Source organism: Salmo salar, chromosome 16, assembly GCF_965601325.2.
Source record: "Salmo salar chromosome 16, fSalSal1, whole genome shotgun sequence".
Lineage (NCBI taxonomy): Eukaryota > Metazoa > Chordata > Actinopteri > Salmoniformes > Salmonidae > Salmo > Salmo salar.
In genome coordinates this window covers 43,111,003-43,124,689 of record NC_138306.1, presented here as the reverse complement: position 1 = coordinate 43,124,689, position 13,687 = coordinate 43,111,003, and the positions used below count along the sequence as shown (strand labels likewise).

At 41.7% G+C, this 13,687-nt stretch overlaps 1 protein-coding gene across 1 annotated transcript in view; it reads right to left on the bottom strand.

The window, feature by feature from the left end:
- The window catches only part of xxylt1 (xyloside xylosyltransferase 1), a 112,876-nt gene extending 99,224 nt beyond the window's left edge, over nucleotides 1-13,652 (bottom strand). The window contains exons 1-3 of the mRNA XM_014149275.3: nucleotides 13,277-13,652; nucleotides 11,673-12,368; nucleotides 3,649-3,796 (exon numbers count right to left, since the gene is read on the bottom strand). Coding sequence (XP_014004750.1) covers nucleotides 3,649-3,796; nucleotides 11,673-12,194 — 670 coding nt within the window. The 5' untranslated portion in view covers nucleotides 12,195-12,368; nucleotides 13,277-13,652. The remainder of the gene's footprint in view (nucleotides 1-3,648; nucleotides 3,797-11,672; nucleotides 12,369-13,276) is intronic.
- Nucleotides 13,653-13,687: the final 35 nt, after the last annotated feature.

Here is a 13,687-nt window from a genome sequence, read left to right as displayed (position 1 = left end):
TCCATGCCATGTGTCTGTCAAGCACCTGCCAGTCTACCTCATCCAGCTGTGTGTAGCCACCCCCTCAATAAACACAACCTCAGTTCCCCCCGTCTTTCCCGAGCATGCTGTGAGGAGACACAGGAGAAACGAGAGTGTATACGTTTGAGTGAATGTAAGTGTGTTAGAAACAGTGTAGGCCAGGGTCCCCGAACTGACCTGCGTGTGATTTTATTTGGCCACCCCCAAATAATCCCCAGAACATTATTCCTACTCCACCAAACTTTAAAGCTGGCACTATGCATTCGGGCAGGTAGTATTCTCCTGGCATCCTCCAAACCCAGATTTGTCCGTCGGACTGCCAGATGGTGAAACGTGATTCATCACTCCAGAGAAAAGGTTTCCACTGCTCCAGATTCCAATGGCTGCAAGCTTTACACCAGTATAGCCGATGCTTGGCATTGCGCATGATGATCTTAGGCTTGTGTGTGGCCATGGAAACCCATTTCATGAAGCTCCCAACGAACAGTTCTTGTGCTGACATTGCTTCCAGAAGCACTCTGGAACTCGGTAGTGAGTGTTGCAACCGAGTACAGATTATTTTTATACGCCATGTGCTTCAGCGGTCCCATTCCACTTTGCTGCTGAGCCGTTGTTGCTCCTGGACGTTTCCACTTCACAATGACAGCACTTACAGTTGACTGGGGCAGCTCTATCAGGGCAGAAATTTGAGGAACTGACCTGTTGGAAAGGTAGCATCTTATGACAGTGCCACTGAGTCACTGAGCTCTTCAGTAAGGCCATTCTACTGCCAATGTTTCTCCATGGAGATTGCATGGCTTTGTGCTCGATTTTATACACTTATCAGCAACAGATGTGACTGAAATATCCAAATCCACTAATTTGAAGGGGTCTCCAAATACTTTCGTATATATAGTGTATACACTGTACATATGCATGTTTTTTTTGGTTGTGGTTGTTGGACATGACTAAAAACAAGCAAATCAGCACCAAGGGATTTTAATTTTGGAAATCTGTTCCAATGCATTTACACGCACAATAGGGATATGTGATCGTATACAAATGTAAGCAAGGCTTGAAATTATGTTTTAGTCAAATACTCTGGGCTTCTTGCGATCAATTTGCAGTCTACAGTGCCTTCAGAAAGTATTCACACCAGTGAACGTTCTTGAGTGGCCGAGTTACAGTTGACTTAAATTTACTTGAAAATCTATAGCAAGACCTGAAAATGGTTGTCTAGCAATGATCAACAACCAATTTGACAGAGCTTGAAGAATTTGTTGTTGTACAATCCAGGTGTGGAAAGGCTTACCCCGAAAGACTCACAGCTGTAGTCGCTGCCAAAGATGCTTCTACAAAGTATTGACTCAGGGTCTGTATTTCATTTTCAATAAATTAGCAAACATGTTTTCACTTTGTCATTATGGGGTATTGTGTGTAGATTTTGAATTCAGGCTGTAACACAACAAAAGTCAAGGGGTATAAATACTTTCTGAAGGCACTGTATGTTTCTGTAAGAGGGAGAGAGAGTGAATGTGTGTGAAATTCAATGAGAGAATGTATGAGTGTATATGAGCATGTGAGAGATAAAGAGAGAGAGTGTTTGCAAAACACTCCTCAGTCGCTCATCCGAGAGCACATCTGTGCCCACTCACTAATCAAGTCATGGCTCACTGAGGGTTACACCCTCTACTACAAGATTCATGTGCTGAGATCTACGAACTTGCATGCGCTGGGTGGAGTCAGATTTTTTAAAACAACATCACCTTTTGGTAACATGATACCTCACTGGTCCAGACTCCCAAATAGAAACATTTAAAAAGGGGGCGACAGAGGTTTTCTTGTCGTCTTCTCATTTGTGGTGAAAGCAAAAGAAGAGTCCCTCTAATTGTCTTCCCTTGCTAGCAAGTTGGATAAACACTGCACACTAGCTATAGCCTTTTAGCTTTGGAGATCTCAATGTGAAATAATCAAATTTATAATGAAATAATATTCTTAAAGTATATTTGCCAGTGTAACCTATAATATTATCCCAATTTGAAATGGGAGCGAATACATATTCTTAAAGTATATTTGCCAGTGTAACCTATAATATTATCCCAATTTGAAATGGGAGCGAATACATTGAAGCAGCATATCAGCTAAAAAATAAAATGTTTGATTTTTTTGTCACAGAGTAATTTTTTAAAATGTATTTTACCTTTATTTAACTAGGCAAGTCAGTTAAGAACAAATTCTTATTTTCAATGACGGCCTAGGAACAGTGGGTTAACTGCCTTGTTCAGGGGCAGGACGACAGATTTTTACCTTGTCAGCTCAGGGATTCGATCTTGCAACCTTTCGGTTACTAGTCCAATGCTCTAACCGCTAGGCTACCTGCCACCCCAGAAGCACATGACATCTGATTTTACGTTTCAAAATAGCCTAGAATAATATCACTTGTAAACTTATTTTTGGGGGGGGATTCTAATCAGGCCACAATGTTTGGTTTATTGTTTGAACAGTTGCTGAGATTATATTTGGTTATCAATGCAAAATAGTTTGTTTATTTAATGCAAAGCTAAACCAACACATCAATCTTGAAATTAAAGTGACTTTGAAGTTGATTTGCTTCCCACATCGCCATCTGAAATAATCTGATTCATATTTAAATATGAATATATTTCCCAGTGTATCCTACCATGTCATTCCCCTTTGATATGCTGCTTCAGTATTCACTCCCATTTCAGCAAAGAATAGTCAGGGAGGAAAAGCACATATCTCGCAGCTGTTTTTACCAATAGTTATTACTTCTAAATAAATAAAAATGTTTCTGGGGATTATAATAAGGATCCAATTTTTGGGGGTTTATTGTTTGAACTGACGCTGAGATTATATTTGCTTAAAAAATGCAAATGAGGCTACGTTGATGCATAGCCTACAGATCAGATCAAGGAATCAACCGAGCTTTATTGCCTACACAGCTGCACATGGAATTATACAGCGCGTTACAATTTTCATGTGGCACGGCATGTGGCACCAGTATGTTGAATGTCGGAGCGCACTACAAGGAGCTACGACATTGCAACACTGTGCTCCGAATCATTCGTCTACATCGGGTATAAATCGGCCTTTAGAGAGAGGCGGAGGAAATAAACCATTGTGCACACAGACAAAGAGAGAGAGAGACAGACAGCTATCTCTACTCCACACAGCCTTCTGGGATTCTGACTCCATTAGGGCAAATTAGCCTGGTCCCAAGATGTGCTTTTGCCTACTCCATTGTCAATCCAAACCGTTTTGCATGAGCATTCCATAAGGAGTTGGCAAGAGAACAGAAACAGACTGGCACCCAGGCTAGCTTGATTAGTCATCCACCAAGCACAGAACTTCAGATTGAGCTGGTCACCTTGGGATAGACTTCGGGGTACTTTCTGTGAGTCATCCAAAGTAAAAATAGTATTAAACATCTGATACAGACCTCGGGAGCAAAGCACACCCAACTAATATAGTGAGTGACACTTAACTTCATAGTTTTAAACGGTAATGGTTAAAAACTTTTTTTTTTTTTTTTTTTTAAATTGACCACCAAGACATCTTCTTCTGATGGTATCAACTGTGTAGTGGAACATCATTCAGATTTGGCTTTGTAACTAAAGTAACTCTTACCTGTGGGCATGATGTGGTGCATAGCCACTGACAGGAAGAAGATGGCGTCACTATAGTAGGCCCCAGAGCCGGCGCTGAAGTGCTTCTGCATGGCCTCCACGATGGGGAACAGTTTCTGGCTCAAGACCCCCACGTCATGGAACACCACCTTCACCACAAACAAGGGCAGTCAGGCATGTGAGAAACATGCCATGCAGACATTCAAGTAATTCAGAATTGATACTGACAATTGTACAAGACACATGCCCATGACATTTATAAACTTATTGTTCTAATTGCAATGGGGATGTGCATAAGGGTTCCTCACGATCAAACACCCTCCCCTCTCCAGGAGCCCCATCTCCCTGCCTCTCCTCAGCAGGTCACACGCCAAGCTACCCCAGGGGCCCTAATCCCATGGTGCAGTGCAGGGATTTGGCTGAGAAGCAGAACCGGTCCGCATTCCCCAGTCAGATCATGTGGATCTCCCACCAGATTAGAAGGGGATTTTACATATATTTATTTCTGCAGAAACAAATATGTTCAAAATTGTTCCAGATCATGTCTTGGTTAAATGCTACTGTATTAAAAGTGTGTGTGTGTGGTGTGTGTGTGGGGGGGGGTTAATGGGATTAGGCAATAAGGGAGACCTATTTAAATCAGATCTGTGTGCTTGGGATGTGCAGACATCATTTAATGTTCCATAAGCGATTAAGGTAAGCCTTCCCTACCGTACATCTGGCAATAAAACAGCCCTGGAGATGGCATTGTGGAACAGCACCTAGACCTAGCTTTGGAAAAAGGGAACTCTTACATAAGCCCATTTTCCAGTACATAAGTGTTATGTAAGCTACCCACTAGCCACAGTGCAATTACAGACCTTCATCACATTAACATTGGATTCAATCAATTCAAAATTCTTAACCCAACAAATGGTGATATTGCCTTTCCCAAATGACATACAGCTGAGAGCGCCTGGGCACAGAAAATGCGGGAATGAGAGCAGAAAATGTAACATTAATGATGTTCATTTATAGATTTTACTTGTATATTTAATAGATTAAGTTATTTTTTAAGAGCTATGGATGAATAATTCAGATAGTAAACAAGATGGGGCAGAACTCCTCCCAACAACCCACATGTACTAAATAATACAGGAAAAGTGTAGGAGATTCCTCAGATGTCCTCTTATTACAGTTATACTCCTCAAATTGTCCTGTACCAACTTCCTACTTACATTCTATTTCGACATCATCGAGCACAACATAAAGAAAAAGGATGGCAAAAGAAAGCATTAGAGAAAAAAAATAACCTCACCTACTGTATTATAACAGGGCTTTTTCTGGATCAAAATGGGGCTTAGGTGGTGGGCGTGGCCAATGGTGCACTCGCTGACCGTAAATTTTAAAAAATTTGATGTTTTAAAACTAATTTCGTGCTACACCATCTGAGTGACTCAAACATGTAGAGTTGAGGTCGGAAGTTTACATACACCTTAGCCAAATACATTTAAAAACTCAGTCTTTCACAATTCCTGACATTTAAATCAGAGTAAAAATTCCCTGTCTTAGGTCAGTTAGGATCACCACTTTATTTTAAGAATGTGAAATGTCAGAATAATAGTTGATAGAATGATTTATTCCAGCTTTTATTTCTTTCATCACATTCCCAGTGGGTCAGAAGTTTACATACAGTCAATTATTATTTGGTAGCATTGCCTTTACATTGTTTAACTTGGGTCAAAGATTTTGGGTAGCATTCCACAAGCTTCTCACAATAAGTTGGGTGGATTTTGGCCCATTCCTCCTGACAGAGCTGGTGTAACTGAGTCAGGTTTGTAGGCCTCCTTGCTCGCACACACTTTTTCAGTTCTGCCCACAAATTTTCTATAGGGTTGAGGTCAGGGCTTTGTGATGGCCACTCCAATACCTTGACTTTGTTGTCCTTAAGCCATTTTGCCACAACTTTGGAAGTATGCTTGGGGTCATTGTCCATTTGGAAGATCCATTTGCGACCAAGCTTCAACTTCCTGACTGATGTCTTGAGATGTTGCTTCAATATATTCACATAATTTTCCTCCCTCATGATGCCATCTATTTTGTGAAGTGCACCAGTCCCTCCTGCAGCAAAGCACCCGCACAACATGATGCTGCCACCCCTGTGCTTCACGGTTGGGATGGTGTTCCTCGGCTTGCAAGCATCACCCTTTTTCCTCCAAACATAACGATGGTCATTATGGCCAAACAGTTATTTTTGTTAAATCAGACAAGAGGACATTTCTTCAAAAAAGTACGATCTTTGTCCCCATGTGCAGTTGCAAACCGTAGTCTGGCTTTTTTTATGACGGTTTTGGAGCAGTGACTTCTTCCTTGCTAAGCGGCCTTTCAGGTAATGTCGATATAGGACTTGTTTTACTGTGGATATAGCTACTTTTGTATCCGTTTCCTCCAGCATCTTCACAAGGTCCTTTGCTGTTGTTCTGGGATTGATTTGCACTTTTCGCACCAAAGTACGTTCATCTCTAGGAGACAGAATGCGTCTCATTCCTGAGCGGTATGACGGCTGCGAGGTCCCATGGTGTTTATACTTGCGTACTATTGTTTGTACAGATGAACGTGGTACCTTCAGGTGTTTGGAAATTGCTCCCGAGGATGAACCAGACTTGTGGAGGTCTTCAATTTATTTTCTGAGGTCTTGGCTGATTTCTTTTGATTTTCCCATGATGTCAAGCAAAGAGGCACTGAGTTTGAAGGTAGGCCTTGAAATACATCCACAGGTACACCTCCAATTTACTCAAATGATGTTAGCCTATCAGAAGCTTCTAAAGCCATGACATTTTATGGAATTTTCTAAGCTGTTTAAAAAGGCACAGTCAACTTAGTGTATGTAAACTTCTGACCCACTGGAATTGTGATACTGTGAATTATAAGTGAAATAATCTGTGTGTAAACAATTGTTGGAAAAATGACTTGTGTCATGCAAAGTAGTTGTCCTAACTGACTTGCCAAAACTATAGTTTGTTAACAAGAAATTCGTGGAGTGGTTGAAAAACGAGTTTTAATGACTTCAACCCAAGTGTATGTAAACTTCCACTTCCGACTTCAACTGTAGGTCCATCAGATTTTCTACATACTTTATATCTATACTCAACAAAAATATAAAACGCAACATGTAAAGTGTTGGTCCCATGTTTCATGAGCTTAAATAAAAAGATCCCATAAATATTCCACACAACACAATGCCACAGATGTCTACATTTTGAGGGAGCATGCTGAGCTGTTGCCAGAGAATCAAATATTATTTTCTCTACCATATGCCGCCTCCAACATTGTTTTAGAGAATTTGGCAGTACGTCCAACCGGCCTCACAACCGCAGACGACGTGTATGGCGTTGTGTGGGCAAGATCTTTGCTGATGTCAACATTGTGAACCGAGTGCCGCATGGTAGCGGCGGGGTTATGGTGTGGGCAGGCCTAAGCTACAGACAATGAACACAATAGCATTTTATCGATGCCAATTTGAATGCACAGAGATACCGTGACGAGATCCTGGAGGTCCATTGTCGTGCCATTCATCCGCAGCCATCACCTCATGTTTCACCATGATAATGCACAGCCCCATGTCGCAACAATCTGTACACAATTCCTGGATGCTGAAAATTTCCCAGTTCTTTCAGGGTCTGCATACTCAGACATGTCACCCATTGAGCATGTTTAGGATGCTCTGGATCAACGTGTTTGACAGCGTGATCCAGTTCCGCCAATATCCAGAAACTTCGCACAGCCATTGAAGAGGAGTGTGAAGGAGATTTATCGTGCTGCATGGGGCAAATTGTGGTCACACCACATACTGACTGGTTTTCTGATCCATGCCATACCTTTTAAGGTACACACTAATATATATATATATATATATATATATATATATATATATATATATATATATATATATATATATATATATATATATATAGTTAAATAACCCCAATAAAAAAAATCCCATGAAAAATGTACGTTAAAATTAAATCTAAAAACATTAACATGGATTGTATTCCTGTCCCGTAAATCGCTAAATTTTAGATGTTCAAACAGCTAATTTTTATGACGACAAATTTGTTGTGTCAAGTTAAAACAAGAGGAGAAATGTTGATTCTGTAGATTTTTTTTCTTCTGGTTACTAAGCTAGCCAAAGTGAAAAGTTCAGTAAAGCTTCTGGCAAAAATAATTGCTCTATTTTCAAATTAATGTGTTTGGTTTTTGTCACAAAAACATAGACACACACAAAAGCATGTGGACACCTCTTCAAAATGTGTGGATTCTGCTATTCAGCCACACCCGTCGCTGACAGGTGGAGTCAGCCAAGCTTTTTGTGGGTATGGAACATTTCTGGGATCTTTTATTTCAGCTCATGAAAAATTGGACCAACACTTTACATGTTGCATTAATATTTTGTTCAGTGAAGTTCATTGTAATTGAGGTAATATGTACATGTAGTTAGGGGTAAAAGTGACTAGGCAATCAGGATAGAGTAGCAGAGGTGTATGTGAAGAGTGTGAAAGAGTGTGTGTGTCAATATGAATGTGTGTGTGTTTTATGTGTGCGAGTGTTAATATGCATGTCTGTATGTTTTGTGTGTGTTAGTGTATGTAGTGTGTGTGTGTGTGCGCGTTGGGGTGTCAGTGTAGCATGTGTGAGTATGTGGGACGAGTCCAGTGAGTGCGCATAGAGACAGTGCAGGGGTGATGGCCGGATTCGCGTTTATCGTCGAAGGAATGAGCGTTACACCGAGGCCTGTACTCTGAAGCGGGATCGAATTTGGAGGTGGAGGGGCCATCATGGTCTGGGGCGGTGTGTCACAGCATCATCGGACTGAGCTTGTTGTCATTGCAGGCAATCTCAACGCTGTGTGTTACAGGGAAGACATCTTCCTCCCTCATGTGGTACCCTTCCTGCAGGCTCATCCTGACATGACCCTCCAGCATGACAATGCCACCAGCCATACTGCTCGTTCTGTCCGTTATTTTCTACAAGACAGGAATGTCAGTGTTCTGCCATGGCCAGCGAAGAGCCCGGATCACAATCCCATTGAGCACCCCCCCCAGAAATGTCCGGGAACTTGCAGGTGCCTTGGTGGAAGAGTGTGGTAACATCTCACAGCAAAAACTGGCAAATCTGCTGCAGTCCATGAGGAGGAGATGCACTGCAGTACTTAGACACACCAGCTACTGACTGTTACTTTTGATTTTGACCCCCCTCTTTGTTCAGGGACACATTATTCAATTTCTGTTAGTCACATGTCTGTGGAACTTGTTCAGTTTGTCTCAGTTGTTGAATATTGTTATGTTCATACAAGTATTTACACATGTTAAGTTTGCTGAAAATAAACACAGTTGACAGTGAGAGGATGTTTCTTGTTTTGCTGAGTTTAGTCAGGGTAGCCATTTGATTAACTGTTCAGCAATCTTATGGCTTGGGGATAGAATCTGTTCAAGAGCCTTTTGATCCCAAAATCCGTGATCCGGTACCATTTGCCACGTGGTAGCAGAGATTGTGACTTGGGTGGCTGGAGTCTGACAATTTTTTGGGACTTCCTCTCACACCGCCTGGTATGGAGTTCCTGGATGTCAGGGAGCTCGGCCTCAGTGATGTACTGGGCCGTATGCACTACCCTCTGTATCTGTAGCGCCTTAAGGTCGGATGCCAGGCAATTGCCATACCAAGCGGTGATGCAGCCAGTCAAGATTCTCTCAATGGTGCAGCTGCAGAACTTTGAGGATCTGAGGGTCCTTGTCAAATCTACTCAGCTTTCCAGTCACCTTGTTGGGTAGATAATAACAGTTTCCTATCCAAATCAGAGTCAAACATGCGCTTTGTTGAGAAGAATGTTTCCAATTTAAAAAAAGCCATATAGGCCTAACCATGTAGCTAACATTAGCTAATACAGTACACTCAAAATATACAAAAAGACAAGAAACGGAGTGTTAGATACAAATCTATTAATAAGAACAGAATTTTGCCAGCGATTTGGTTTTGTCCAGCTGCACTGTTTTGAGAAGGGAAGCCCACATTGAGCAAAGCTTCCTCTCAGCTTTTCCTGGCTGGCTGACTCCAGTCCACTGAACAGGGGGACTAGGGTCACGGACAGTCACCCCTCTACGTCATGAGAGCCTGCAGTAAACCAACCACGGTCATCGTGGAAAGTCCCATGTCCTGTCCCATGCTTGTACCCATTGACTAACAAATCATAAAGACAGAAATCTGGCCAGAACCCATGGGACTAGGACTGGGAAAAACTAAAAAACACTTTCCTTCAGAGCACATGGACTGCTCTAGTGTCAACAAGGCCACACAAGCATATACACGTATGCAAACACACACGCTTGTTACAGTGTGTAACTCATACATATATGTCTGTATGTAAAATCAGCAAAATAAAGAAACGTCCTCTCACTGTCAACTGCGTTTATTTTCAGCAAACTTAACATGTGTAAATATTTGTATGAAGATAACAAGATTCAACAACAGACAAACTGAACAAGTTCCACAGACATGTGACTAACAGAAATTGAATAATGTGTCCCTGAACAAAAGGGGGTCAAAATCAAAAGTGTGGACACCAGCTGCATTAAGTACTGCAGTGCATCTCTTCATGGACTGCACCATATTTGCCAGTTCTTGCTGTGAGATGTTACCTGGGCATATTTCTTTTGGTGTTTTTCAGAGTCAGTAGAAAGGCCTCTTTAGTGTCCTAAGTTTTCATAACTGTGACCTTAATTGCCTACCATCTGTAAGCTGTTAGTGTCTTAACGACCGTTCCACAGGTGCATGTTCATTAATTGTTTATGGTTCATTGAACAAGCATGGGGAACAGTGTTTAAACCCTTTACAATGAAGATCTGTGAAGTTATTTGGATTTTTACAAATTATCTTTGAAAGACAGGGTCCTGAAAAAAGAACATTTCTTTTTTTGCTGAGTTTATGTGAGTGTGGGTCAGAGAGGCTGTAATGAGCATGGCTCCCGGCAGTGGGATAGTAGGAGTTGTTTGTTTCATTTAGAGGGGTCTCAGACAGTTGTCACTAAACAGTCAGGGAGTCACATGGCCAACACAGGACAGTGGTTCTCCTGAGAGATGAATAACTACAGAAATTAGGTGAGGATTTGCAGACAACCATGTCAACATGCCCACAGGCCATCACAGTCATCCCATTAGTGACTGTGCGTGTCATAGAGAGTGATTTGTTTCTGTGGTGGAAGCTGGATATTCATTTAATTATGTGTGTTTGAAACCACTGGGTTAGTCTGCATGAATGAGATGACACTATATAGACAGTACCAGTGAAACATTTGGACACCTACTCATTCAAGGGTTTTTCTTTGACTATTTTCTACATTGTAGAATAATAGTGAAGACGCCAGTGGACGCCAATCAAGTTGTAAATAAGGTATGTTTCTTTTTTATACATTTGCAAACATTTCTAAAACTTTTCGCTTTGTCAGTGGTATTGTGTGTAGACTGAGGAATTAATCCATTTTAGAATAAGGCTGTAATGTAAGAGTGGAAAAAGTCAAGGTGTTTGAATACTTTCTGAATGCACTGTATAGTATACATAGACGGAGATACACACTTCTTTCGGTCTATCTGTCAGAGGGGTTGGGTTAAATGCGGAAGTCTAATTTAGGTTGGACCTCGTGTGCAATTTACCAATAAAGTGATCTCTTTTCTCTGTATCAGGTACAGCTTAATCCTCCCAGTGGCTGAAGGGAGAAAAGAAAGCAGTAGAGGGGGATTTCTAAACTATGATGTTTTGGAAAGGCAACACTGCCCCCCTGTGTTAAACTATTCACAGTACATTTGTGCAATTACCTGCCAGTACGCTCCTCCAAACAAAGCTTGTGTTTGCCAGGTGAGGGATTAAGCCTAAATTTAAGGTTTGAACTCTAGACTCCACAGCTTAGGACTAACATTCCATGTAACACAAGCACACATACTGACCGGTGAGTGGTAATCCTGGTAAGAGATGCATCAGGGCTTCAAACAGACTTACCTCATACTGAAAAGTTCCAACGAGGAGCAGCTCAGGGAGCATCCTCTCGCCCAGCTCTCGGCTGGCCTCATCGCTCACAAAATGAAGGACAAGCACCTCTTTGTCCAGGAAGAGGCTGTATTTCGCCATGGATAACATGGCCACCCGGAACTTCTCCTGCAGGCTTCGGCTCTTGTCCACCTTCGTGAACATCATGAGGGCATGGTAGTACTGGCTGACCTCATGCCCACTGTCTGCCCTCCTAGCCCTGACTTCACCCTCCTCTCTATCCCTCTCCAACTCTCCTCTCTCAGGGTGCACCAGCCTGGTGTCCAGGGAAAGGTCTGCGTCGTTCCGGTTGGTGTTGTGGCTGGCCTGGGTCTGCTTGATGCGCTTGGTGGTGCTGGAGAAATCATGCCTCTCCGAGCCAAAGAAGTAGAAGGCTACAACGGCCAGCGCTGCCGTGAGGAGGAGGACAAACTGATAGGACCTGAAGGTGCTGACTCTACCCATAGTGTTGACTAGAACCCTCAGGATACCCATGCTGTGACTCCCACAGATGAATGCACAAGCTCTGTTATTGTCTCAGTTTGAAGAATATGGGGATGAACCCTGAGTTTAACATGCTGAATCCTTATTGTGCCGTGTTGGTTTCAGAAAGGAGCCATTCATTTACTAGTCTCGTCCACACCCTGACAAGGTTGCAAAGTCCTTTTCCTATAAAAGGAATGAATTACTAAGGTCAGTCTACCTTAGTTGAAATGTACAAAGTGTTCATTATTATCACATGCAAGAAATGTGGTGTAGCTAATGCAAAATAAATGCATCCAGAATACAAAGTAGCTGAATAATGTCATGCTCTTAAAAAAATAACACAGCATTTCTTGCAACAGTGTGAAGAGCTAAGCTGAGTTTGACAATATTGGAGATTTTCATGCAAACAGTGTCTTCCAATGCTTGCATTCGGCTACCATGTAATTCAGCATGCAATGACCTAGCCCAAGATGTACTCTTAAGGAGCCTAACGTTACCATTACTCCTGAAGCTCCAAGGACCTTACATGTTATTTTCAGCAGTAGACTGCCTCTGGCAGACAAAACAGCCAAATACTCCATTTAAACGTAAATCATTTCTCAAATACGATACGGTTCAAGAAACAAATCCCTTTACTTTCATATCACATCAAAAATAATTTCACATGCTAAATACACACTATAGATTGTTTTAACCGGCTTTACCACAGTTGGAGCCGATAGTATTCAGTGACAACACATTTCAGAGCATGCGAGATAGGTACTTAGAACAAATGGTTCCTCTTGTCTGTCATCTGTAAACACGTGCTGTAACATGGACATATAGTCATGTAGGAACTCTAACCCTATTAAAAAAAAAAAAACTATCAATAACGGTTTTTTTTCAAAATTGTTTCTTGCTGATATGAAAGATAAGGTCCTTATGCTTCCAAAATCGTACCGCAAGCGGTGTGTATTAATGTTCAGACCGAGCTAAAACAGAAGAATCCTTCCTCCAATGACTTGTTTGTAATGTAATGTGACGGAGTGTGGCCATGCATGTGGCCATGCAACAGTAAAGAACAAGAAAACAGTACACATGTATTAACTCACCGTGTTGGAGAACTCTCGATAATACAGAGAAAGTTGTGACAGCTGAGTTGGAGCAGGCAGACTGGTACCAACGAGAGTACAGTCAAAGATGTGTATAACCTAACCTCATTGTTATGTGGTACAGTATTATCAAGCTAGCTAACTCTAGCTCAGTTAAAGATGCACATTTTGGAAGCAACAGGTTTGTACAGACAAAATGCATGTCACGAACACGGTGAGGGCCGCAAATTATTCCCCTGGTGACTATATAGCTTGTCAACTTAAAATAAAAATAAAAGATTGCATGAAATTGGTATTCATACTATAGATAAGATGTTTTGTAGCTAGCTTGTCACACTAATCTAAATGCCACTTCCGGTGATGACGTTTAAATCACGCCCCTAGATTGATGCCGCGTTCATAACAACTGGT